The following is a 25,987-nucleotide window of genomic DNA, read 5'->3' as shown; positions in this document are numbered from 1 at the left end:
GCAGTGATAGATCAAATCTGCTACTGTAATGAAATGTGCCACCTGCTTCCCCAGCACAACATTGTCTTACACCTGTCTGAACTATGCATTACTGCTGCCTCACTGAAATGTGGGTGTCACCAGTGGTCATGCACATAGTGTTTAATAATGTCACTCAGAATAAGATCTACATATAGATATGTATGTGTGTGTATGTATATCTAAATATAAAAAAAGACTACATAGTCCAGCGTAGCAAACTAGAAATAGGCAAGACATTTAAAAAAAAAATTTCACCATCTTTTTCAGGTTCTGCACCTTGGCTGCAACTGGGTATAACCCTCACAGCCTTGTATAAACCATCTACAAACCATTTCTTAAACTGATCTTGCAATACTATCTTGCTGTGCCCAAGCTAAACTTCATCAGTATCTTCAGGAACCACATTCATAGAGTCATATTCCAGAAATTAATGTGCAAGTTATAACTGGTGAGAAAAGTAGTTACTGATCATTTAAAAGATTCCATACCTGATGCTCTCAAAGTCCTTTTCAAAGACTACAATTTTGCAAATCAAAACAAAACAGCATTTGGCACCGTGTAATTTTGGTGCAGCTGATATCCAGATAATAAACAACTAAAACCCTCTCCTCACTATGTGCAGAAATAGAAAAACTACACAACCACAAACTGGTCAATGAATACGTTCTCTACGTCACCAAATACATTCTCCACGAAGCAGTGCCACTTCCTATGGAAACAGCCTTGTATGGTTGTCCCATCCCTCAACATGAAGCTTCTTCCCTACAGCATGTTTGCTCCTTGTACCTTTTCCTGGCAAAGCAATGGTTCAGCAGGTAGGATTTACTCTAGCGGCCAAGGCACCAGTCACTCCTTAGCACAAACCCTCTAATCTTTCCATTGTAACTCTTCACCCTTCTGCTTTCTACTTCCACCTCTAAAGCGGATGAATTCCCAAGGTGCTGTGAATAGGGGGGAGTCACAACACAACTAAATCTGACAAAATCCAAATCTGCAGGTTATCATCAGGTATTGCTAACTCACGTGATTGCACGATGCATAACCAGATGAGCCAAGGGCCTCTTTACAGCAAAGAGTCTGAACTGGGGCAGAACTAAAACAGCTCAGCTGTCACGCTGTACTGAAATGGCCAAGGGCTGCTAGCATTTTTTTTGCCTTATGTGTAACAAGTCTGCCAGTTTAGGAGCGTGCTGCCTGGCAAGAAGTTGCATTGTTGGCCAATGCATCTAATCTCGCCTCAGGAACTGTATTTCTCATCTCATATTTCTATTAAAGAGCTTCTCCTGCAAAAAACATCCTTCTTTATACAGTCCTGAAGAAGAAACCATCTGTAAGCACCACTCGACCTTAGAAATAGTCTTTGGATCTCTGTATTTTGATATTGGACATTTTTGTTCTAATACAGCATTTCTAACAATTTGATTAAATAAGTCTTTTAAAATACTAATTCTTGCCAAGCTCTTTGAAGGGCTATTTGTAATGTTCCTATTATCACTGCCAGAAAATCACTTCCACTCCTTCTGTAATCTGAAGAATGCATAAATTTCATACCTTTTAAAAACCTGTAGTAGGTGTTATAGAGGGTCCTCATGGCCAGTTCTTGCAAAGGCAGCACATGATCTGTTTCTGTCCCTATAGATTTCACCTCTGCTGGCAGGAACACAGTTAACTGGCCTGATGAAAAAGAGAGCAGTTTCACCTCTGAAACTTGAATTGGAGAACCACAACTAGAAGGACACAAGACATTTAGAAAGTGGTTAGAAAAAAAATAGTAAAAGTAGCTTTACAGGGAAACCTAGATGACCAACCCAAACTAAGCCTGATACTGTTTTTCAGTGTAGCACCATTCAGGGAGCCTTTGCAGAGCGCAATACGTGCCGGGGTTGGACTAGATGACCTTTAAAGGTCCTTTCCAACCCAAACTGCTCGGTAGTTCTGTGCTGACACACATTTTCTATAGATTCCCATCTTCTGTGACAGGTTAATCATGGGACATCTGGAGATCTTTACTTATCAAACAACATTCAAAAGCTGGAGAAATGAGGACGCGATCCCAAGGAGGTGAACCAAGTGCACTATGTGTCCCTTGCTTTGCCAATATATTCATCTCTTTTAGCCTCTGAATACTATTATTACTAAATTTTTTTACATAGGGGAGCATTTCATACCTAACAGTTAGCTTCTTGTGTCTTGGATCAAGCAGCTGAGAATGGTAACAGTTTTCTCAAGTGTAATACATGAGGCAAAATACGACCACCAAAAAATATCATTTAAGTGCCACTAGGTGATTCTGTAATACACCTTTCCCTATCCACAGAGTCCCCTTGGTGGGCGCAGGGGGATGGGTGAAGGGAAAATAAGAACAAACAACTAAGCTGTAGTGAGAAAATACTCTAATAAGTCTACTAGCCTTGTCCTTCCCAAATCATACAAGGAAAAGGAAGGTTATTTGCATCCAAGAAGAGAAACTTAGCTTGTAGTAAAAATAACAACTCTTTAGATGATCCCTGTTGCAAGCTATCATACCAAAGAGACACGCATAGGAAAATTCTACTAAGAGGTTGGGGAAGTCAACAGGGGAATCGGAATTGTTTATGACAACTTAAATTTGAAGCCAAGAGCAACTTGTTAGGGCCAGTCTTAACAACTGGAACAGAAACGCAAAATTGTCAGCCTTCCCAGATATTGGACCTAAAACTGAGGTAACTACACTCAACCTTATCAGATATTAAAGAAATCTCATAGCACTCCTCTGATAACAAACAATCTCATCTCTTCTGATTAAAGGAAAAACAGCCTAGAGTTTTTCCCTGGAAAAACAAAAAAGGGCTGCATCAAACAGCAAGTCAATAAGCCTCTTCTTAAATACTTAATACTTTCCTACAAACCATTAACAAGTTTAATATATAATTGGAAATTCAGAGATCCAATATTCCAACAATCCATTCCCAATGAATCAGCTATCAACAAATAGATCTATAATGTTGTATTTTCAAGCTGATTAACCCCTTACCAACCGAACTAGAAAACACATCCATAAACTCACTACAGTTTCTGCAGTTCAGAGCTGGGCCATTTGGTCTATTTTACGTAAAGGGTGAGGCTACTAACACCAGACCACAAGGCTGAAAAATAGAGTAAACTAGCAAAACACACCACCAAGAGGAATAATGCAAGACATTTACAGTCTTAAATCAGGATGGATTAGGGAATGAATCTCAACGTACAAGTAACACTTGGTGCAAAAGAGCAAAGAATTAAAAAGAAAACCCACACAAAAATCCATTGAGGTTAATGGGTGGAATAGAGGATGGTCTAACTAGCTGGAAAAAAATGGAGCCGCAGAAGAACTCTGGTGAATAAATAACCGGGGGGTGGGGTGGGGGGGAAATCCATGACCACCTATTTGCTGCCTTCAACAAGACTGACAGATACCTAGCTGGAGACTATGAAATCCAATCTGCAAAAAATAAGATCAAAATTTATTTTGAGTGCTGAGATCATCACCTCTTACATAAAAGACTTTTTCAGTCCGTCTGACTGCAGGATTCCCAGACAGAGATTCATTACTTACACAATGCAATTTATATTCTATTTTCAGAAATCTAGCTTTATGTTAGTAACAGCAGCATGTCAGATTTTATTCTCCAGTGGATGACCAGACAGAGCACTGAAGGCTGGATTTTCAACTCTTGCCTGACCCACGAAAACCTTGCATTGGTTACTAATGCTTTCTTGGAAAGAACACAGAAATTCTTCACATCACCATTAGTCCACGATTGTAACATCACTCAGCACATTATAAAATAAAACCTTTGGTTTCTTAATAACATAATAACTTAAATAGTGCCCTTCCTATGTTGAAAATTTTCTTTATAATCTATGATGTTTCAGGATGGTTTCACATCATAAAGACAAATACCTGCTTGGTAGACAAACACAAGTACTATTTCGCTTACTAACAACAGATTTTTTTATATACTTTATTAAGGAAAAAAAATGATCATTTTTTTATACCACAGAAGCATTACAAGAATCAGTTTCATTGCAACACTTCCAACTTTTTTGGTTTCTTCTCTACTAGATTTTTAATACTCTCCATCAGAGATACTAGCAGCTAGCCTCACCAGCAGCGTACGTGTAATGACAGCAAAAAGAACGGGTAACATCTTCACAAAAGGTCAGTGCAAAGATAAATTTTTTTTCAACCAAGTATAAAATAAGGACTTAAAACATTAAAAAAAATAAGACATGGTTGTTTAAAACCACCTGAAATAGGCAGGACAATTGGACCAAATGGTTGGAACATTTCCTGCCTTGTCACTAATGTTTTTGGTCGCAATCAATACAGTTATTACCTTTAGGGTCAATTTAATATCTGTCTTACAATTTACAATCAGTTCTGAAAGAACAAAGACTAGATTTTCTTTTCTGAAAAATAAAATTAGTAGAATCTTGAGACTGACTGCACACAGTTCATCAGAACTATAATCCAACTGCAAGTATTTAAATATCACACAACCAGCTGACATGGGAATATTAGCAAAACCTTAAAATGCCAAGACTCAGCATCTCGCATATTGCAGTAGAGTGCAGGCTGTAGAGAGGGAATTTATATTTAATGCAAGATTTGCTGAGAGTGAGCGTACCAGAAATTTATAATTAGATGGTAACGGGGACAATCCTCTTCTGATCAGTTTTACATCAGTAAGGCTCCATTCATCAGTGGTGCTGATCCTAATTTATGCTAGTGTCAGTAGAAAAAGAATTAAGCCAGTGTCCTAGACAGACCACTTTTTTCTCACATCCTAACCACAAACATGAGACAGCCTAGGATATTTTTAAAATCCACATGTAAAAATATACCTGTCAATCCGTAACTCCTAAAAAAAGTTACTTATTTTCGTTAGTAGGTACCAAGACCTACAAGAAGCTGATACTGGGATGTAAAATGAGTGAAGCAGCTGCATGTGACATTCCAAGATATGGCCCATCACTTACAGAAACTTGAGAACTTATGAACTAGACAGATGCTGCAACACATTAAAAAACACATTTTTTTAATTCTCTAGTCCTGAAAATTCTATTAAGGCTACGTTTTTGGAGAACCTTTAAATGCAGCTAGGATTCAGCTTTAGGCCTTACATTATCATTACAAATTCCCTCAGAATAACTGCACTGACTGTTACAACTTAATACTAAAATACTCCATGTCAGCAATTAACACAAAAGATTTATTACAAAAATAAAACAGAACTGGGAGCTCCAGTAATCCCCTCAAAGTAACATCAGTTCTGTATCAGTCACACACACAAAAATAATCAGTTGTATCATACAGGAAGATATTTATGAGAAATTTTACAAGGAACAGGTATGCTAGACATCTGAATTAATTCATACCTACCCACTGCAACCAATGACTTTATTATACAGATAAGATGGGAGGCCTTTCAGATGAATATTGTTATCCACATAAACATACTGTAGCTCCCGAGAACGACCTAAATCTGGGTTTAGAAAACAAGAAAAGTCAGGGCGAGAAGGGATGACAGTGACAATTATAAGCAAAGCAATTCTCTTTAATTATAAATAAGCTAATCAGACTCAAATGTAAGCAAACAAATTAGTGCTTCTCAGTTGTAAAATTTCAGCCAGTGGTTTTATTATGGATGAGCTGAAAAGATGTTTAGCAAATACCACTAAAACAAAACCAAACCCCTCTTCAGTAGCCCTGAAAATCCCATTATAAATAATTAAATTTTAACAGTGACAAACTCTGAAGTCAGTCTGAAGAAGCAAAGGGACAATTGATTTCAAGTCTACAGTGCATACTTCCAAGTTCATAAGGTCAAACCTGCTTTCATTAACTGGCCTCATGTCAATGAAATCACAGCTTCACTATCTTTGCTAACGTGGTAAAGACACAAACAAGAATCTAGTCTGTACCACTCTCCAAGAAAAGATACTTGTTCAATTACATTAGCCATAACCAAACCCAACCAGGTATCACTCAGAAACAAGTCTCTGTGTGCAGTAAACTACAAAACACAGGAAAATATACAATAAAGTGCAGAATATTATACTACAAGTTCTGGTACAAGTAAACGATCGATACATCTGAAGGTGTGATTCTTACATTATTTCTATTAAAATATTCATGGCTGGCAGTCAAAAGCAGCAAGTACAGCATGTTTAAGCAATACCTTCATAGACTAGAAACACTAAAATACCTCCACATAGAGCATATAGGTATGGAATAATTTTATTTTGTTTAGAAAATTAAAGTGGGGAAATGGAGAAAAAATAAAAGGGAAAATTTAGGCTTTTAGGAAGAATTCTCAGAAACAAGAATGATGCTCATCAGCAAGATCTAGTCAGTGGTAAAACTGCCTGCTACCAGAAGTAGTGAAAAACATGCTCGAGACATTTAAAAAAAAAACAACAACAAAGCAAATTGTGAACTAAAAAGAATAGTCTAAGAGAGTTTTGAACTGGCAAGAAAGCTGATATGTAGAATCATCTGGGCAGGCCATTTCATCTGCAGCTCCTATACTGTTCAAGATGCCGGATTAGGGAAAGACATACGTATTTAATACAAAGCACAAATCAAGCGAACAACGTTTGAAAGCCTTCTGCCTGGGAGGGGATAGCTGCAACCCAGACCAATTGCATTATGAAAAAAATATAAATTAATCTGTATGCCTCTCAACTTCTTAAAACTTTTATGAGTATGCTATAGAAACTAGGCAAGATAATCAAGCATTTGGCTGCATCAGTCACATTGCAAGACAATACTAATATCAACTAATGCTGACTTCCTATCTTTATCAACTGTCAATTACCTTGGTTGACATAAATATAAGGATAAACAAAGAAATTAGCATAGGTTCTGTCCCTTTTGTAAACTTGGCCAAGAAGAGAATAAAAATTAAAACAATTTCCATGATATTTCTATTCAGAAATTCTATTCTGAATAATGAGCTCTTATCATTCCCTACTATGACAATAGGTAATACAATCCTTTCTTTATTATTGAACAGTTTTATTGTACACAAAAGCTCTGGAAATCACTTAGCTCAGATAAAGCAAATGATATTTTGAGTGATCCCCCCAAAAAAAACGTTTGACCACCTTAGAATATACAGAATGTCTTCAGCTGTCACTCACTTGAATGGCAGCCATAAGCACCAGAAACCTTAAAAGCTCATGCCAAGGAGGAGCTTCAGAGGGTGTCACATTATCAAATCTTTGATACAAAGAACAAATGATGATACCAACAGAAAACGAATAGATTCCTTTTCTGAAATAAAAATGTTAACATAGAAAAACTGAGTTTTGGGGGTTTTCTTTTAGTACAGGCCCTTACCCTGCAACCATCTATGGAGGTTTCAGGGACCATAATCTGGGCTTTGTTCCAACCAGATTCACTGGACATCAGGGGACACATTTAACCATCACATCCTTCTTTGACCCTGTCCCAAAGACATGCTGCATCCATCAATGGTCCTGCCCCAACAAGTACAAATATCTCTGCTGACTGATGGGCGCTGCTGTGAGATGCTGCTGTGCATCATTATGAGCTAACACCTCAAAAAGATGATTTATTTTGGCTCAGTGCTGCAGGCTGAAAATAGTTTAGCAAAGTTCTGGGATATTTTTAGATGAAACAAAATCATTGTTATCCTACAATGAATAAAAATATTGCAATACTGAAGTGCTATAACACCATAAAATATTGTAAGGCTGGAAAAGGGTCAGGCAATAAAATCTGAAGCAGATAGCATGTGCATGGCACACCTAACACTTAAGAGAATATTTCCTCATGTTGCAGAAGCCAATTACACCAAAAGGAGCAGAAAACTATGGGTTGCTGGGGTAGCTTGCATATGCTACTGTTTAACTTATTAATTTAGAGAATGGAAGAAAATTTTTAAAAGAGGCTCATCTTGCTAATGTCTACACAGATGTATGCAAATGGGCTGAAAATCAGGCAAGTCAAAAAAAGCCCTAAAGCTGTTCTTTTCATATACATTGAGGGGGGGAGTTAGGCTGCATCTCATCTCTTCCCTCTGTCTTTATCTTATGCTAAGTTTTATTCTAAGTTCTGAGCTGACTGCATTTCCTAGGTAATTAAAGCAAATTTTTGGATGTCAGACAAAATATCTCTGTAGGAAAAATTCAATTCCCAAAGCCAAATAGCCTGTAACTATAAATGTTCCTTTGATATAGTTTCTTTGCATTAAATAACCAAGCATCTTCCAGTCCCCAAAAGATTTTTTTCCAGGTTCAAACACTATCCATGAAGTTGAAATTTAAATAAATCACTTTTTAAAAAGTTCTTTGTATCACATCCACATTGATTTTTATGTCTTGTATCAGTCAACAAATATTGTTAAAAGCTCTCTAGGAAACACGCTTCTGAAGAACTTGGTAAAATAAGGAAGCTGTCCATCTATGAAAAGGCTAAAGCTACAAAGAAGGTTTTCATGTGGCTTTTGCAAGCACTGTACTGTGTCTAAAACATTTCCACTTTCCTCCTTCTAGGCTCCCAGATCAAAGACCTTTCTCCCAGAATGACCAAATGCCATGAGTCCTGAACAAACCCCAATTCTATTTTTTTTTCTTTTTCTCCTTTTTTTTTTTTTTTTTTTTTTTTTTTAACCTCGGGGGCCTGGCATATGCATTCCACATGGCTGAAGATGGAACAAAAGCTCTTGTGTGTCTGTACTGATGCTCTTTTAACCATAATGTGAGGGCAAGGACACAAAAGCAGCATATACCGAGGTAGAATAAGACCATTGTTTACTGTGCGCTGATAATTACTAGACCCATTTTCTAAACAAAAAGTGCACATAAACCCTCAATAAAGTGATATAACACTGAATATTTGCTGTCATAACATCCCCTGTGCTGCCAGTACACTTGAGAATTTATGGCCTATTTTAATTATATTTGTACTTTATTACATAAATCATTTTTATTTCTGCAATGTCATTAGATTCACATTTCTGCTTGCAATGGAATTTGTTTTCAGGCATTGAAGCATTTGCTAACAGTTAAATTTTAAAGTTAAATTTCTGTCAAGGGATAATTTATATTTTAAGTAGATCGATATAAAATAACCAGGAGTTCCATCTGCCATTCAAGAACAGAATTCCTAAGACCATTTATTAGGGCAGCATGAAAGCTATCCTAACAATAACAGGATTGTCCAGGATGCAGTTTCCAGTTCAACTTACACATAGAAATTACTTTTTTTAAAAAAATTAATTTATTAGGAAGGTCCAAAGGCTCAGATCCACACAGTCTTGTTTCTTTGAAACTGGAGTGGAATATTCAACAGCAGAAAAATAATATTTTTTTAAAAAAAATACTGGCATATCCAAGAATTAAGTGTTTTCTGCAGAATAAATCACTAATTCATTATTGTTTACCCATCTCCTTGTCTCTATACCAGTTCTGAAAGTCAGAGTATGGGATCAGGTATTTTTATTGTATCTTGTAAAAATTGGCTAATGGTGTTACAGTTGTTTTTTTCCTGAGACACATGTGCCTGCAACCTTAGAAGAACATATAGGACAAAATGCTACAATAGCACCTTATCCCGCAGTGCCGTGTGTACTGCTGGAATAAATCTTACACCTATCAATCTAGGTGTAAGGAAAACACAGATTTCCATTACACTTAACAACAAGTTCTACTAGCAGCTACAAGGGACATACTTAGATGAGGAAGAATGGATTCCTTGGCATATTAGATGTCAACCACTATATGAAATAAAACACACTTTAAGAAACATTAAGCAGTATGTTACAAACTTATTTCTTCTAACGTGGAGATGAGAAAGAGAAAAAAACCATATTCTGTCAGATGAATAAGATGTCTGCTTCTGAAATCAACTCCCTCATCAAAAAAATTGACAACTCTGGCTTGAATATCACTTATAGATATCGTAGCTATTTCTACAGTATCCTTCACTATTATTTTATGTCCTTACTCAGTCATTAACTAGTAAAGTGAAGTTGGATGTAAGAATACACACACACACACAAAAAACTTCAACAACATGTGCAGCTAGCAGAAAAAATGCTACAATTATGCCTTAACTTCAGTAATACTCCAAGAAAAATATTTTCCCATACAACAGAAGACAGATTTAATCTTTTTGCTTTTCAGTGCACTAACTCTCTCTTCTACTTTATTTCATCACATCTTGACCACTCTGAAGCTGCCTGATTCTTCAGAGGAAGGATTAAACATTTACATTTATACTGTGCTGCTTTTCCTCTGAACTCTAGGATTTATGATTCAGTTTCATATCCACAGATAGCAAATTATCTCCAAATGTTCACCAGTGAGTCACTATTAAGAACTACTGAACAAGGTCAATTGACAGTCTTTGATGTTTCCCGTTATTTTAAAAGTTCCTTTTGAATGTTTTGAATTTGAGTCTAAAAATAAAGAAAAAAGAAGGTGTGTCATTATATTAGAGATTTATTTCCTCCTTTTGAACTTAAAACACTTCAGCAGATCTATGGCTCATCCAGGTCATAGCTCACTCACAGATAAGCTACTAGAGCAGAAGTAGCAAAAACTTTTACCCTTTAATATTTCATATCTCATCTTACTGAACAGCATCTCATTTTTGCAAAATTAAAAAGATTCAACTTCCTGTCTCATGAAAGGGAGCTAGAAATATTTGCCAACATAGCAGAAGTTACTTCGGTTGTTTTAGTTAGTACTGTGGAAGCTGGATGATGCATCCTGGAACTCGTTTTCTCATTTATAGAATGATATATGCTGGGACATCACTAAAACGCAATGTCTGGAGATATTATTTGCACTTACTCTCCAGTAATATAAACTAAGGTGCTAAAAAAACATTTAAAAAAAAAAATCAAGAAGTTCATAGACTTCTTGGAAGACTAAACTGCAAGTACTGAAAAAATTAAGTTAAACCCACACAATGTAATTAAATTAGAAATTATCTCAGTTTTAGCCACCTCAATTTCCAGCTTCTTTTCAACGTGATTATCATAATTTCATCTGCACCCAATTAACACCAAACTCTGATTATATTCTCAGAAAAATTATTAATGTCTATTCAAACGACATGTCAGATCTGTATGCATGTCTATATTTCAGCAGAGATTAGCCCATGGCAGGGCTAAAAAGTAACAAAAACTGAAGAGAACTTGCTTTTCACAAGCAGAATATACAATCCACACTTAGTGACAACAACTATTTCCCACAATAAACCACCACACACTGACTGCACCTCCTACTCATGAAGACCTGCTTCAACACTTCCGAACTTCGAAAGGATTGAGGAATGGCAGATAAATTCTCTCCTGGACTACTACCATGGAAATTTTGATGGATGCCTACACACAGCACAAACTAAACTTTCACTACTGACATTCCTAATGATGAAAAATAATTTATGTGGTATTACTGGACTTCCACAACAAGTTTTACACCAGACATGAAGAATCTTAAGTTAAATCATCAGATCCAGCAAACAGAAACAGATCATTACCCAAAGTGGTACAATTCAGATTACATAGTACCATATTTAAACACAACATTGTTTAAACTTTTTTCCCCTCAGTTAGTTATAAATAAAGCAAATTTGATTGCTGACCTATTGCTTTAAAACAGACATGAAACCTCAACCTGAATTTTTTTTGAATTAACATATTTTCCAACATTATGATCACTGTGACAACTCCATAAACAGTTTGCAGAGACTGCCGAAGAAAATCACTTGTTACTCCCCTTTTTTTATTTTTTTTTTGGGGGGTGGGGTGGGGGGAGTGTGTGGGGTGTGATGGAAAGTTTGTTTTCCTGTCTCTTCTCTAACCCACTCTCCAGCCCAGCAACAGTGGTGACTCACCAAGTGGCAAAAATGCAAGGCGGTTTCCAGCCATGGAGAGCTCATTGAGGCTTGGTAGTTGGCACAGGTGGCGGGGAACATACCACAGGTGGTTTCTGTCTGCAGTCAAGTACTGCAGCGAAAGGCACATATGCAGCCTTTCAGGTAATGTTATCAAACGGTTGGTTGAGATGTCCAGTGTTTGCAGCTCCCTCAGGTCTCCAACCTCTACAATCCAAACAGAAGGCATTCAGAATTATTCATGTAACTGTTCTCACAAACATGACTGCAAAAAAAAAAAAACCTCACATAGATCAAAATCAAAGTTCATCACCTAGCTGTTGTGGTTTTTTCTTAAGACACTGTTCTATCAATCCCTGTTGAGAACCAAAACTAATTATCTCCATCATCTTCATATTTAAAATCTTTTTGACAAAGAACAGTTAGGCTGTAAGTTTAAATATGACATCTCTCAAGACAGAGCATTCCTGAATTGTGACAATTACTACTGTCAAAAATATCAAGCAATTTCCTGGTCCTAAATCAGAACTGGAAAAAACAATCCGAAACAAAACATAATACATAGCTTGCTGTTATTGATGGTGTTTTGCACGACCCTAAACTCATGCAAATTCTAATTTTTTTTTTTAAACATTTGAGGATGCACTGCTCATATCCATCTTACTTAAGATTCTCTTGCAATGAGACTTACAAACACATGCATAGTATTTCTTGCTTAGTGACAGTCTTTCACTCAAGCACACTTCGAAACAACAGCTCTCTATTCATAAGACAATTCAAAAGGCTAGTTTAAATTAGGAAAAAGAATTCTTAATAACCTGTAAGTTATATTGTTATGTTATATTTGTAGGAAGATACTACAGTAAGTCCTAACCTATAGTTGCAATAACTACAGCTTCCAAAGATTTTCTTTTTTAACATTTTGAGAATTTTAAAAGTAGATTTTGTATTTTAAATAGTATTATATAGGGGTTTTTTATGTAGGTAACAAGTTTTTAAGTCTGCAAGATGTGATTACACAAGTAGCCTCACTTGTACAACAGAGTGATTTTCCCTGTGTCTGGCCTGTGGGACCAGGATGCACTTCAAGGACTGACTGACAAATATATTAAGCAGCTTTACAGGCTATCTCCTTCACACCAAAAAAAAAACACCACCAAAAACCCCAAAAGCCTTCTTGGAAGTAGGGATGGGGTGATCAGAACATGAAACTCTCAGTGGATTTAGTTATTCTTTAACAGTTCCTCTAAAAATTGGGTAATTCTATAAATTATTTTCCCCAAACATGGGGAAACTGTAAAGTTTTGCTTTCTTTTTAAATATTCTACAGCAATGGAACCGACTCATTAAGTGCTTGGTGCCCCCAAGTCCTACTACAGTTTTCAGCATCTCGCAGAGCCAAACGTACTTGGCTCTCGGCTGAATGAAACCAGTTCTTGCATCTTGCATCTGATAGCTACTAAAACAAGACTCACTAGAATGTTCTACACTGAAAACACCAGACAATCTGCACAATTTACAACCTATCATCCAGAATTTTTAAAAAAGATATAAATAGGGTAACACTGTTCAAGTTAAAACTAAATAGAACCTGTTGTGCCCTTAAGCTTTCTCTGCAGCAGGAGCTAGAAAATTTGCTATTCCCTGAGCTCTGAGGTAGCACCTTGTATACTACACCCAAAGAAGAAAACAAAACACTAGGTTCACTGCAAGCTGTCTTCTCCACAACAGGAAAAAGAAATGGCCGATCTGAAGTTGACCTTGGGAAAGGCAGCTATAAACTTTACTTTCAAGACTGAAAACACAAAAAGGAAAAAAATGAAAGTTTTAATTCAGTATTAGACATTTTCGAACTACTAATTAAACAAAATGTGTGTGCACATTTTAAAGGGAGTTTCTACCCACCACAATCCCAGCATTAACTACAACAAAGAATCAACATAGTATATGCATCCTTTTATAAAACATTACTGACAGAAGCAGCTGCTATACACAGACAATCATATTGTTCAAACCTTAGTTTTGATGTCAGAGGTATCATAAGATTTTAAAAGTTTGTTGTGTGTGGGTTTTTAACTACAAGTTTGAAAATGAACGGCAAAACAAAATAATCACTACTAAATAGCGAAAGAATACTGTGCAAAAGAACTGCAGTAGAGCTCATTTTTAAAGAGTTTTATATTCATCACAAAGCCATATGCTTGAAAACAGTGACAGGAAGAGAGCCACCTACATTCAGCCAAACCACTGACCACATGCAGTCAATAATAGACCTAGCTATTTTCATGCACTAACCTTTTTCTCTGCCACTAAAAACAGTTTTCTAGTTCAGTTTAGGTCCAAAAGCCCATAAATGTTATGGTTGGCAAAGCTGGCAGAGTTTCAAAGGCATTGCTAGAATGATATGTTTCAAATCTAAGCGGAAATAAAAGTATTCTCGCTTTATCCTTCATCCAAAAAACACATACTTGCCCAAAACTTCATCCTCTCTACCTTAATCTTCCAATGTGTACCAGATGTAAACATCTACTTTCAACATACAGCACCATATGTTACAGAAACACCCACCGACCCATAATGAAGTTAAAAAGTAAACTGAACAACTTCAAGTGCCATCAGATTAAAGATATAACCCCCAGATTCCCCACCATGGTGTTGAAAGCTCATTTTGAAGAACATGCTCAGACATTCACTAATGACAATAAATTGATATCAATCTCATTAAAGCAAAGGAAAACCATAAAGAGGAATAACACAAAATCTAAGTAGCCCATTAGTAAGTTTTTCAAGCTTTTAGTTAATAAATACTATTATCCATGCTTTAAAAACCTTGCAACATAAACACTGAAGAATGCCTTAGCTAACAAACACAGACTAACAAATCCCTCTCCTGCTATCACCTCATCAAGCACCAAGACACATGAGAGGTGGACTTTGGAAATTTCAGACATACCCAGAAAAGAGAACAGCTATTCCCAGACAAAAAGAACTGACAAAGGGGCTTTTATTCAGATTCCTACAGCCCCCCCCCCCCCGCCAAAAAAAGGATAAGAAAGAGACAGTCATTATACATCACCATTAAAACACACTGAAGAGTTCCAATTACATTTCAATGAAATTCATATATGTGTAATTTTAAACTTCTATAAGCTCTAGGATTAACACTATCCAAATCAACATGGCAGAGCACTCAGCCCCATTTTGGTACCAGAAGCCCAGGGGAAGAAAAAAAAAAAAAAAAAAAAAAAAAAAGTCCTCAGTAGCTTTGCTAAACCCCCAACTCAGCATGATCCAGATTTGTGGAGGCACACAGAGTCCAAATGTGAAATTCCTGTGCTGGTTCTTGGACTCAACTATTTCAGCTGTGTCCATCTGCACGGATTACTGCCTTCACATATAGCTGGGCAACTCTGTGGCTTGGCCATATGGTACAAATGTGTTCATGGCGTAGTACACACAAAGTGGCTGACAGACTGTAAATCCACACACTACCTTACCTCATAGAAACTTAAATACAGGCTTATAGTGAGAGTCCTCCTACAGCCTTCTGAAGGTAGTTTCAGTGACACAGACATACATATAAATACTTCAAGCTGTATTCTAAAACTGCCAGTGCTTGCGTAATTAATTCTATCTTTTTCATCCTCAGTAACATGAACATTCAGAACCAATTACCGTGGCTCCAAAAAGCAGCCTTTGCATTCATTGTAACAGCTTTCCCAACCACTTGGAGAAAGGGACAAGTGAACACTCATCTTATGTGTTTGGGTCTTCAAAAGATAACTGCCAAATAGATCTGTCTCTCAACTCAAAGAAAAAAGAAAAATTGCCTTTAAAAAAAAAATAAAGTGAAACCTCGAATTTCAGAAAATTTCCAAAAGAATTGGCCTTCCAACAAAACTAAATGTATTTGTATAAAAATACCGAGCATCGCATCAGGGGAAAAAAAAAATATCTATTTCTGATTCAGGTGGTTTAGGCACCACTTTTTAAAATTAATTCTCACGGGTTTATGTGAAGGAAAAAAAACACATCTGGAAGTAAGCAGCCTATGCAACATACAGTAATTGCCAAAGGCAATTCAAACTTCCTTAACCTTCTGGGGGCACAGGCCTCACCAGCTGCATGACTCAAAAATAACTAACAGTTTTCTTCACATTTCAAGAGCAATCCCACCTTTTCCTGATGGGCCATAACCCAACATTTCATCCAAAGATATATGAAACACATCCACAATTGGATTTGAGTGCATGGAAGGCATAGATTTACTTTAAATCAAATGCTATCTAAGTCTTTCCATCTAAGCAAAGGAAAAAAGGGGGAGAGGAAAGGGCTACAGACCTACCTGCATGAGAATGCACCTCAAAGCAGGATATTAAGAGTAAGCAGACAACCTACAAGGAATGGAAAAAGGGACTGATCAGCAAAGGGAGCTGGCACTTAGAGGTCAGGCTGCAGACATTTAATGAAAACTGCCAGGAGGCCAAGAAAATGGGAACTCACAAACAAAAGGTTTCTCAACAAGAAATAAAGACCAAGGAATGAAGAACTGGTGTCAATAAGGGGTAGAAATTTGGGAGGACAGACCAAATATTAAATCAGCTTTTTGCATCATTTTTTCTGTAAGAATAATGCTGCATAAGAGGACAGAGACAGAATACCTCACAGGAACAAGGACAAAGCACTGGAAATTACCACATCCATTATGAAAATGAAATGAGGCTGCTTAAAAAATTTCCATCCAAGAATACTGAAAAAAATGGGTTATATATCAAAATTGCAAACTCAGGCATGAGGATTCTCAATGAATTTTCTGGGGTGACAGCCTAGGGTTGGAGAAGAAATGTAGAACCTGTGTTCAAAGAAGCCTGAACTTGGCACTCTTCAGCATAACAACTGTGCTAAGGGGAAAGAGCAAGCCAGAGTAACCAATGATTGGAACACAGAAAGCAGAACGTAAGTGCAACCTGAATCTTTCTGAGTGTAGATCATATTGTACTTGCTTATCTTTCTGTGATACAATTTCCTGGTTAATGGTAACACCTAAGTATCACATCTCATGGCAAATTACTCAGATGGAAAAAAAATTACTCGTGGTGCTGTTCCTCAAGGGTCTACTTAGTTTATAATTTCCATTTTGTACCTTGGTAAAAAAAAAAAACAACCCACTAGGTTTTGGTTTGTTGTCGACACAAGCATTTAAATTACGGGTAACGTGGTAGAGAACTTAAGTATCATACAGGAAAGAGCAAGAACTTTCAGACTTAAGTGACTGAAATGGAATGAAGAATAACAAACTAAGCATGGTAAGAAGGTGCCTCAAGTCAGGCCTCTGAAACAATCAAGGCAGAGACTGGGCTTACCTGTTCACTATTGAATGGAAATAAGCCACCAGTGAAAATAAGGAATTTCTATTTATAGACAGCATCTTATTAGGAGCAATGAAGTATGTTAATATACCTTTGTATTGAAGGCAACAATGATAGTTTTGCTGTTACCGTACGAACATTCACATGTAACACCAAAGGGTTCTAACACGGGGGTGATCCTCTCTCTTGCCTGCCATCCACTCTGCAACGCCAGCAGCATTCCAAGGCTGCAGCACTCTATACTAAAAATCTCCGCTGTATACCACGGAGTAATGTTTTCCCCACTTGTGGTACCTGAAGGGATGTACTCTTACGCATCCTTACAGAATCAGGCACTGTAATGACTGCCGCAATTGTGAAGCACTGAACTTCACGCACCAGTGATCCTTTTCTGTCCTGGGACCCAAGAAGAAAGTTGGTGGCTTTGGGAAAAGAAGTGCTAAAAGTGACTACTATACTTCACCCTTGAAATAAGTATTAATCAACTTCCACGAACCCAAGTACAAGTTGCACTTCCCTATTAGACCTGTAAAACCATGCAATGGTGAGTAAAAGGTGTTAGAAGTCTTTAATACTTACAAAGCTTATTACCTGTCCCATTAGAAACAAAAAACGCAAGTCTGTACATGCCTGTGAATTTGAATTGTGATACTATTATCAGTTTAAGACTGTAATGGACAGGAAATACATGTTTAAATCACTAAGAGCTTGATGGAAAAGATCTCCTTCAGATCTGCTCTGGGAAGTCTCAGGAGGACTTAAATAGATTTTAAGATGGTTAAAACAAATTAAATAGCCTATTATATATTACATTACATTTACTGTCCTACCACACAGCTCACATTTCATAGCCTATAAAAATTAAATTTTCTAGCACAAATTGGCACTTATGATAGACTTGTGCCATCCTCAAACAAGGAAGTTTGACAGTAACTGAAAACTGGTATCATTAGATTTAAGGACAAAGAAAGGGGGAGGCAAACTGAATCACATTTACATTTTGACACTACTGTATGCAGATCTTTTACTGTATTGTTAGTGAGAGAGTTTGAAGAATGTTCTGTTTCTCAAGCCTAAGAGACCTGAAGATGTTTTTTTTCTTTTGTATTTTTCCCATGTAGGCTAATATTTGCTCAGTATTTTAACAAAGAAGAGGAACTGGAAGAGATGTTGTAATACTGCAGCAACTATTTTACGAATAATCTGTTTTTAAGTATGGTCCTGAGTATGAGTTCAAACCCATAAAAAAAATCTATTGAAAAAAAGTACCTCTATCCCAGCTGATCAAACTTTAATCTATTACTTTTAAGGCAATACTCATGGCTGCTCTTCACATAAATATCCTGGCTGGAAAGAACAGGGCAGAAGATTTTTCTGGGGCAGGATTGTCTTGTGAATAAACATAGCCACGTAACCCAATTCTCAGTTCCACCTACTTCAACCATAAACTATATTGTCTCTTCTCCAAAACACCAAAGCAGCAAACAAAACCCAAGTGAAAGATACATACTTCTGAACACACCCAAACAGAATCTTTTTTTTTCCTCAACCTTGCTAAATGTCACATGCAAATTCAGTACCAAGCCCTATTTATTTTGTACCATCATTCACAGGCAAAGGTGAGAGAAGTGGCTCTCTAAATCCAATCAGTAATTTTAGTTCAGCTAAAACCAGCCGAAAACAAACAAGCATGAGGGTCTCATTAAGTCAAACTCTTCCAAAGGTCAGTGGTACCCCATCTTTTACCACAATTAAACTTCAATTAACAAAACTGGCAGCCTTCTGTATTTTATGGGTCCAGCAGTCTGTGCTTTCCTCAACATCAGCCCATCAGCACTGAAGCACCACAGAACAGATCCAGAGTGCTTATTAGGTTGTGCTCTGCATTTCCCCTCAGTGCAGGTTTGGAATTCCATTTTCTTCCATAATTTGGTGGTCTCAATGAGAACACTCAGAACAAATCGGATGATAAACATACCAGAAATTAACATGCATGAGAAAAGTGGAAAAGGTGGGTGGAAGGGCAAGAGGGGTAGGGGAGGGAACAAATTGTTTATGCACAAAGGTAACTCAAGGCCATGAAACCATCAGGTTTGCTGGGTTTTTTGTTTGGTTTTAGATTTTGTTTGTTTAAGGGTTTGGTTGGTTTTTTGTTGGTTTTTTTTTTTCCTGTAAGACAACAACTTATCCTTTTGTTTTGTTCTAGTGTACTCTGCCTAGCACTTTACTGCCCCACCGCAAGGTACTATTGCTATGCAAATAAATAATAGATGTGAAATTAATATATAAATATTATTCTATGGCTTTACTAATTGATATCCCAAATTTTTTATAAAGGAGTCAAAATGAAGTGTGAAGAGACAGAATAGTACATTGCATGAAAAATTCTGCTAGCACCTTACAGAAAAGTCTCTTATTTAGGCAGTGATGTATTTTTGCTTTTGTGTTTCCTTTGAGGAGCAGCTGCTTTCCTTTTTCTAGGTGTTCCTGGGTGGTACGAACATAAACAAATGTGACATGAATAAAGCATGAGACCTGTTATGTTTCTCTTGTTTATGTCTTGCCATCTTCACTGCTGCACATTGTCTACAATTCACTATGCACTATCATCAGTGTATAGAAAGGGGAAAAAAGCCCTCTAGAAAAACTCTGTGCATAAAAATAAAGAGATAAATGATTTGAACTCAAGATGCTGGCCAGCTAGAGATGGCTACTTAAGTGCCTGTTTTGATTAAGTACAACAAACCAGTAATCACTTAAAACTAAGGCAAACAAAATAAGCATCCTAAAGAGAGATTAAGGATAGCTCAGGAAGCCACAGAGACAGGGCCAGTCCTGGCTATAAATTATAGGACAGCTTTTTCCTTTCTTCTTCTTCAAAGGAAAAACTTCAGATGAACACAATGGACTGGTCTCTGACAAACGCAGATTAGTAGCTCCTAACCCATTACTACACTCGTATCTAAATAACCCAAGCAAAGACCTAGCTGTTGTGACTGTTAATATCAACTGTTTCCAACCAAGTCAAAACAGGCACATCCTTCTTTCCTTTTCTTGAGGTTAGTGAGGTTCTTCTTTCCCCCCTCCCCCCCTTCCTCTCCAAGAAGTACCTAAATGCATAACAAAAGCAATAGGCCCAGGTTAGACTTTCATCTTTCAGTGGAAGTATTATGCTATATCAAGCCAAGTTATGCTCAATCTTAATACTGGAAGATATCAAAGAACCCTCTTCCCTGAAGGTAACCTCTGCCTCTATAACAAAAAAACAAAAAACAAAAACAAAAAAAAAAAACCCAACAAAAAAAGCAGCTACCAATTTGAGTAGGGTGAGGGAAAGGAAAAGACTCAAAGCAAGAACTTAAGTTTGGAACAACGCCTATGGCAGTGGAGCCACTGTATTTGTTTTTCAAAGGAATACTAATGGATAGGATTGTCTTAACTGAAAGTCCTATTAAAAAAATACAAAGAGTTCTACCACGCCACTGGAAGTTACTACAAATTGCAACAGTAATTACAGAGAAGGGACTAACTAAACATTCACAGCAAATAGGCCCACTATAATAGAGGTGCATCCTTCTCAAATATGGACTATGGATCCAAATGTCCTTTTCTAGCAGCAGTAGCTTCTCTTGCTCCTCCTCACTTGCCCAGACTGTTTGTGCTGAGCAGTGTCTTTGCAGTCACCTAGCAAACTAGCTAATTCACCAGCTGAAAAGGGTAGGCAGGAGCTACTACTATAATGATGTGGTTACTGAGAAAATTATATGTACCAACTACTAACAGCTTCTAACTAACATTATCACCAAAAAAAGACAACATTTGACTTCAAACTCTACTAGCAATGTCCTGATTTTCAAAAAGCTGAGAGAACTACAAGCCTTATCTTAATCAGTGGAAGATACTGCTGTTCAGTGTTTCAAATCAGCACCAAGTAGACAAGTAAGGCTTGCAATTATACCCCAAAACCCCTCACTGTCATTACGAACTACATACCTTTAGCTACACAAATAAGTAGTCTTAGTTCATAAAGCTCTCAAACATCAAATAATTACCAACTGGAGTCTACTTGCAGTTGCTTGGTATCAAAGCCTTCCATAAAGAATGACAATTTAATGCTGATTTGGACAACACTAAGGTGTAAACAGGTCTTTATTTTAAATACTACTGCAATAAAATTAAGATAACTGAAATACAGGTATCAAACTCTGTGTGTGTGACATGAACCACAGGAAAGTTAATCTCACATAACACCTCCAGTTCTACACATTCTCTTTAAAGTCTTTTTCCATTTAGATCTAGTGTCAGTAAATGACGCATTTTATTTTGCCTCAGTTTATTTAATAGACTACCTGAGTAAAAACAAGGATGTCGATAAGTAGTACTTTAACACTCTCACAACAGTAAGTATAAAAGAAAATTGTATTTGGCCAGCAAGGTCAAAATGGAAATCAATACATTATAAAATTCCTCTATTGCACAGCACTAACAATCTGTGTTTGTTCACTTTATAAGACTGAATGACTTTGTTCTCCAATCTTCCCTGAACACTCAAGTCCTACTAGTAAATTGCATTTGCTCAATGCACAAGTAAAATTAACTACCCGTTAATATACCTAATCACTGCACATAAGTTACAGAGAGCTTAGGGAACAAAAAAACCCCAATCAAACAAGGGAACCAAAGAGACAAAAGTACATTCATAGATAACTATTTATAAAGACTTCAGAGTTTAAGGGGAAAACAAGTTAACTTTTAGCACCCAACCCTAAAAACTACAAAAACCAAGCTTCAAGAGCTAACTTTTTCTGTCACAAATGTTAATTTGGTGCAACAGAAAAGAATCTTGACAACTTCAAATTATTAAGAGGTTTTACATGAAAAAAATTAGTAGCCGATTATTTTAGTTAACAGATAATTTTCTTCTGAGAACTAAATAGCTGAATACGTTCTATCAACTAACATCTACTGAATTTCATGATCAAGTTTGCAACCATGCGCTGCCATAGCGGATATACACTCTTAACTTTCACCAACCTTGTTACAGTGGTGATAGCTACAATGAACTGTGCTGTTGACCACTGTTTTATTTTTTATTTTTTTGCCTTTAAAACAACGGTGGTAAAGGCAGTAAGCATGGACATAATCTTGAAAAGCTGATTTTGCTTGTATGGCTTACTTTGCCTTTGCTTAGGACCCTCCTGAATTAAGTCAGTGCAGCAAAACAAAGTTAGAGACCTTTGGCAGTACAGCAGACTGAAATCAGTAAAGCATTTCTACTGTAAACTGGCGTTTGCAAAGCAGTTACTACTAACATTTCCTTTTTCACACATTTACAAACCAATGAAAAATTTCAGAGAAAAAAGACCTTGAGTTTAATATCTGTTCAAAGCTGAGGTTCTTTGAAAGCCTGACTAAACACTATTGAACAGACTGTCTGTATTAAAGAAGTTTTCATAATACAAAAACACAAACACCATTTGTATATGAAACACATCTTTCTCAGCACACATCCAACTTTCCATCTCTGTGGTTTAGTCTCAGCCCTGTCAATACACATCTGTCTTCACCCATGTGAGCAGCTATTGGAAAATGTTTATGAGAGAGGCCCTGAGCATCTTAAAACTCTTTAAGTACAGTTTTACGTTCAGAACCAGTTCTAAAACAAAGACACTTAGAAATATTTTAAAGAACATATGTTCTGAAGCTTCAGAAGTGAACTTCATATATATCACACGTGTCCTGAACCAGGCAATCAGTAAAGTCGTATCTTTACTATCAGAATCATCATCAGAAGAATTCAGTGTTGGCAGACGAGTTACAAACCAACTTTTAATGGAATTCCTTTACTTACGAAGCTAGTCTGATATTAGCCTCTGTATGACCACTCAAGTTCAGGTTAATTTCTTGAAATACGTTAACTGTCAATAAGCGATGCTTTTTTTAAGAACAGTCAAAGGGAAAAGACTTACTAGAAGTCCCACATTCTTCCTCTCACAATGTAAAGACAGGCTAATACACGCGTTGCGCAAGAAGGAGAATCCACCTCATGACGGCCCCAAGGTATGTTGCTCAGAACATGACTGTTCCCAGCCATAACATGGAAAACCCCTTGTATCAAATTCCAAAGAAGAGGCTTTGCTGTGCTCTCAGTAGAGGATTCAGCATGTTGAGGGAACTTCCAAAAGGAGGGGACTGACACCTTAAAAAAAAGTTACAGTAACTTGTGTGAATTTTATTTTAATGTAGCTTTTTCTTATGTAGGAATAAAGTTGAAAAATCCTAAAGATTCCGTTTCAGGGTGGTTTTTTTTACGCACAAAAGCAAACACCTCCTCCCCCATATCTTAACATAGATCCAAGCCTTCTCCTACAATTAACACAACAGTGACTGCATTCATTTTCAGCAGTACTGAAAACAGCTGTACAGCAGCAAATCAGCTGGACAAGCAATGAAGTATCATACTTTCTCAGTTATGAAGATTATAGAGATGCAACCAAGAATTTGAGGGGCAGGAAAAGATTTGCCATAGCTATGAATCAATCTGTAGAGCTTTAGACCCCACACAGGTAATACGTAAAATTAAAGCAACTAGGAATGTTCATTTTTACAGTCTTTAGATACATTTCTGTAACACCTTCAAGCACTCAGAACAAGACTACAATGCACAACTACATACCTACAAAATTAAATTCCTGCTAGTCTGCTTTACTACATCCTAGATTCAACTCCACAGGAGTAAGACTGAACAAAAGCAGCTAAAGATGGTCCACTTTTCCTTCCTCTCCTCTGCTATGCAGTCAATAAACTCACATAAAACAAACACCACAAATGGAATAATTACTGAATTCAAACACAAATGTGGCCACTTCCAGAGTTATTTTTTTCTGTGGTATATAACTGTGTCACTATGAGTCCTCTCCATAAATCTCAAACAATCACAACATGAAAAAACAAGTAATTCTATTTGACCTTCATTATTTGGGTCTCTGTGCCAGGTTTAATCAGTTCTCACAAGCACAATCCACTTTTTAAAAACAGACTGTAGAAATACATTTTTCAAACTAAAAGGAACAGAATGCATTGTTTTGATGCTACAGCCTGAAGCCCTTTATCTGAGTTTTATCAAAGTATACTCTATCACTGATCAAAGCAGCAATGACAACTTAATGTTCTTTAAAGTTATATATTGAAGCATAAACTTCCCACTTTTGTCTTGTGGCCTCCGGCTCAGCATGTCATTGGGAGTATATTCAAAGGTCAAGAGACTTTCTTTCAGAAGCCCTCCGTTCCCAAGTGGCAGTTCTAATGACTGCAGGAATGGAGAGTAGAGCAGGGTAGATAATTCCATCAGGGCTCTGTTGTCATATACCCTAGAAACTTCAGGTTGTAATTTCTTCTGTCAGATGTTTGAAAGATTACTTTGTACATTACTGTATGAACTATTTGTATGTGGTAGCAGCATTTCCATGTTACCCTATTACTGATTTTATTGTCATCTAAAGACCTTTTCTCACTCTAGTACTGAAATCAGTACTTCATTATAAATTCCTTTCAATTAATTATTTTGCATATCCCATGTGACTGGCTGACTTTTCAAAGCAAAGTTCTGAAGATACTTGGACATGCAAAACTTTTTAAAAATCTGTATTTTAACAATTTACTGAGAAATATCAAATTGAGTTTACTAGAAAAACATTATGCAAATTTATGTTTAATGAACTGTGTTGAAATGAGTTCTGCTTAAGACTTCCTATTTAATAAAAAGGCATAAGAACAAGCGACGTAACTACCATGCTTCCACAGTTACATGTAGTATCTCCAACCTCTCCATAGAATGCTTGTCACAATTACTTAAAGGACTCTAAAAATATCTTCAAAATTCCTGTCCACCCCCTCTCCCACACAAAAGGAAAACCTCTGGAGAAACAACACTTACAGTGACTTGAGAAATCAAGGACTGCTGAAGAGAAGCATGAGCCAGTATTCAAGAGGCAGTACCAAATGTCATAACAATAGAGAATCCAGTTAAATCTGCTCCCATGCTCTCAGGAATGCACAAATTGTCCAAATACCTCACCATTAGAAGCAGCACTCAAACTCCTTTATATTGGCACAACTCCTTCATCTCCTATCTAAAAGCCCTTGAGGGGGACAGCTAGCCGGGGAAAAGCCCATGGCCCAGAGCTTACAAAATATGTGTTCCTGCAAAGATTTTACATTTCATGAGTACTGCAAAGCCAGAAGCACAACAAGCTGGAGAGAACCACTGGTAATAAATAATTAGGTTGTCTCTTCTCTGCTCCATCCTTATTTTACCTACACTTCACCAGGTTTCTTACTAACTCCTTTTCAGAGAAGGAAAGGAACAGTGCAGAGGCTGGGGGTGTAATTATGGGGCTGGTGGAGCCAGATGCTGCAAGTTTGATGCATGGTATCTTTCACAAGGATACCACATGGACTAGTAAGGAACAAACAGCAACATTGGCCCATTCTTAGAAAGTAGTATCAAAGCACTGAGAAGAGGCATCTGGATGCTTAGAGGAAATAAAAGACTGAAAATAAATAACCGGGCAACAGCAGATCACCGGCAGCCTTGCACTGACATAGTCTTACCCTCTAAAATCAAATCCATTAATATAATAAAGAAGTATTTTAGTGATCAGAACTCACGTGGTGTCATTCCAAGAGGTGTCTCTTTCCA

General features: G+C 37.0%; 1 protein-coding gene across 3 annotated transcripts in view; it reads right to left on the bottom strand.

Moving 5' to 3' along the window:
- LRRC28 (leucine rich repeat containing 28) overlaps nt 1–25,987 on the bottom strand; it is a 91,685-nt gene that overhangs the window by 21,243 nt on the left and 44,455 nt on the right. For 2 of the 3 annotated variants that reach the window (XM_080397240.1, XM_080397239.1), the window contains exons 6-8: nt 11,918–12,124; nt 5,426–5,528; nt 1,573–1,748 (exon numbers count right to left, since the gene is read on the bottom strand). In XM_080397240.1, the coding sequence (XP_080253366.1) occupies nt 1,573–1,748; nt 5,426–5,528; nt 11,918–12,124 (486 nt within the window). The remainder of the gene's footprint in view (nt 1–1,572; nt 1,749–5,425; nt 5,529–11,917; nt 12,125–25,987) is intronic. The other variant, XM_080397241.1, reaches the window with a different exon arrangement.

The sequence above is a fragment of the Falco punctatus genome, assembly GCF_963210335.1.
Source record: "Falco punctatus genome assembly, chromosome: 7".
Classification (NCBI taxonomy): domain Eukaryota; kingdom Metazoa; phylum Chordata; class Aves; order Falconiformes; family Falconidae; genus Falco; species Falco punctatus.
Note: the sequence above shows the minus strand (reverse complement) of the source record. Positions and strands in the feature narration are given on the sequence as shown.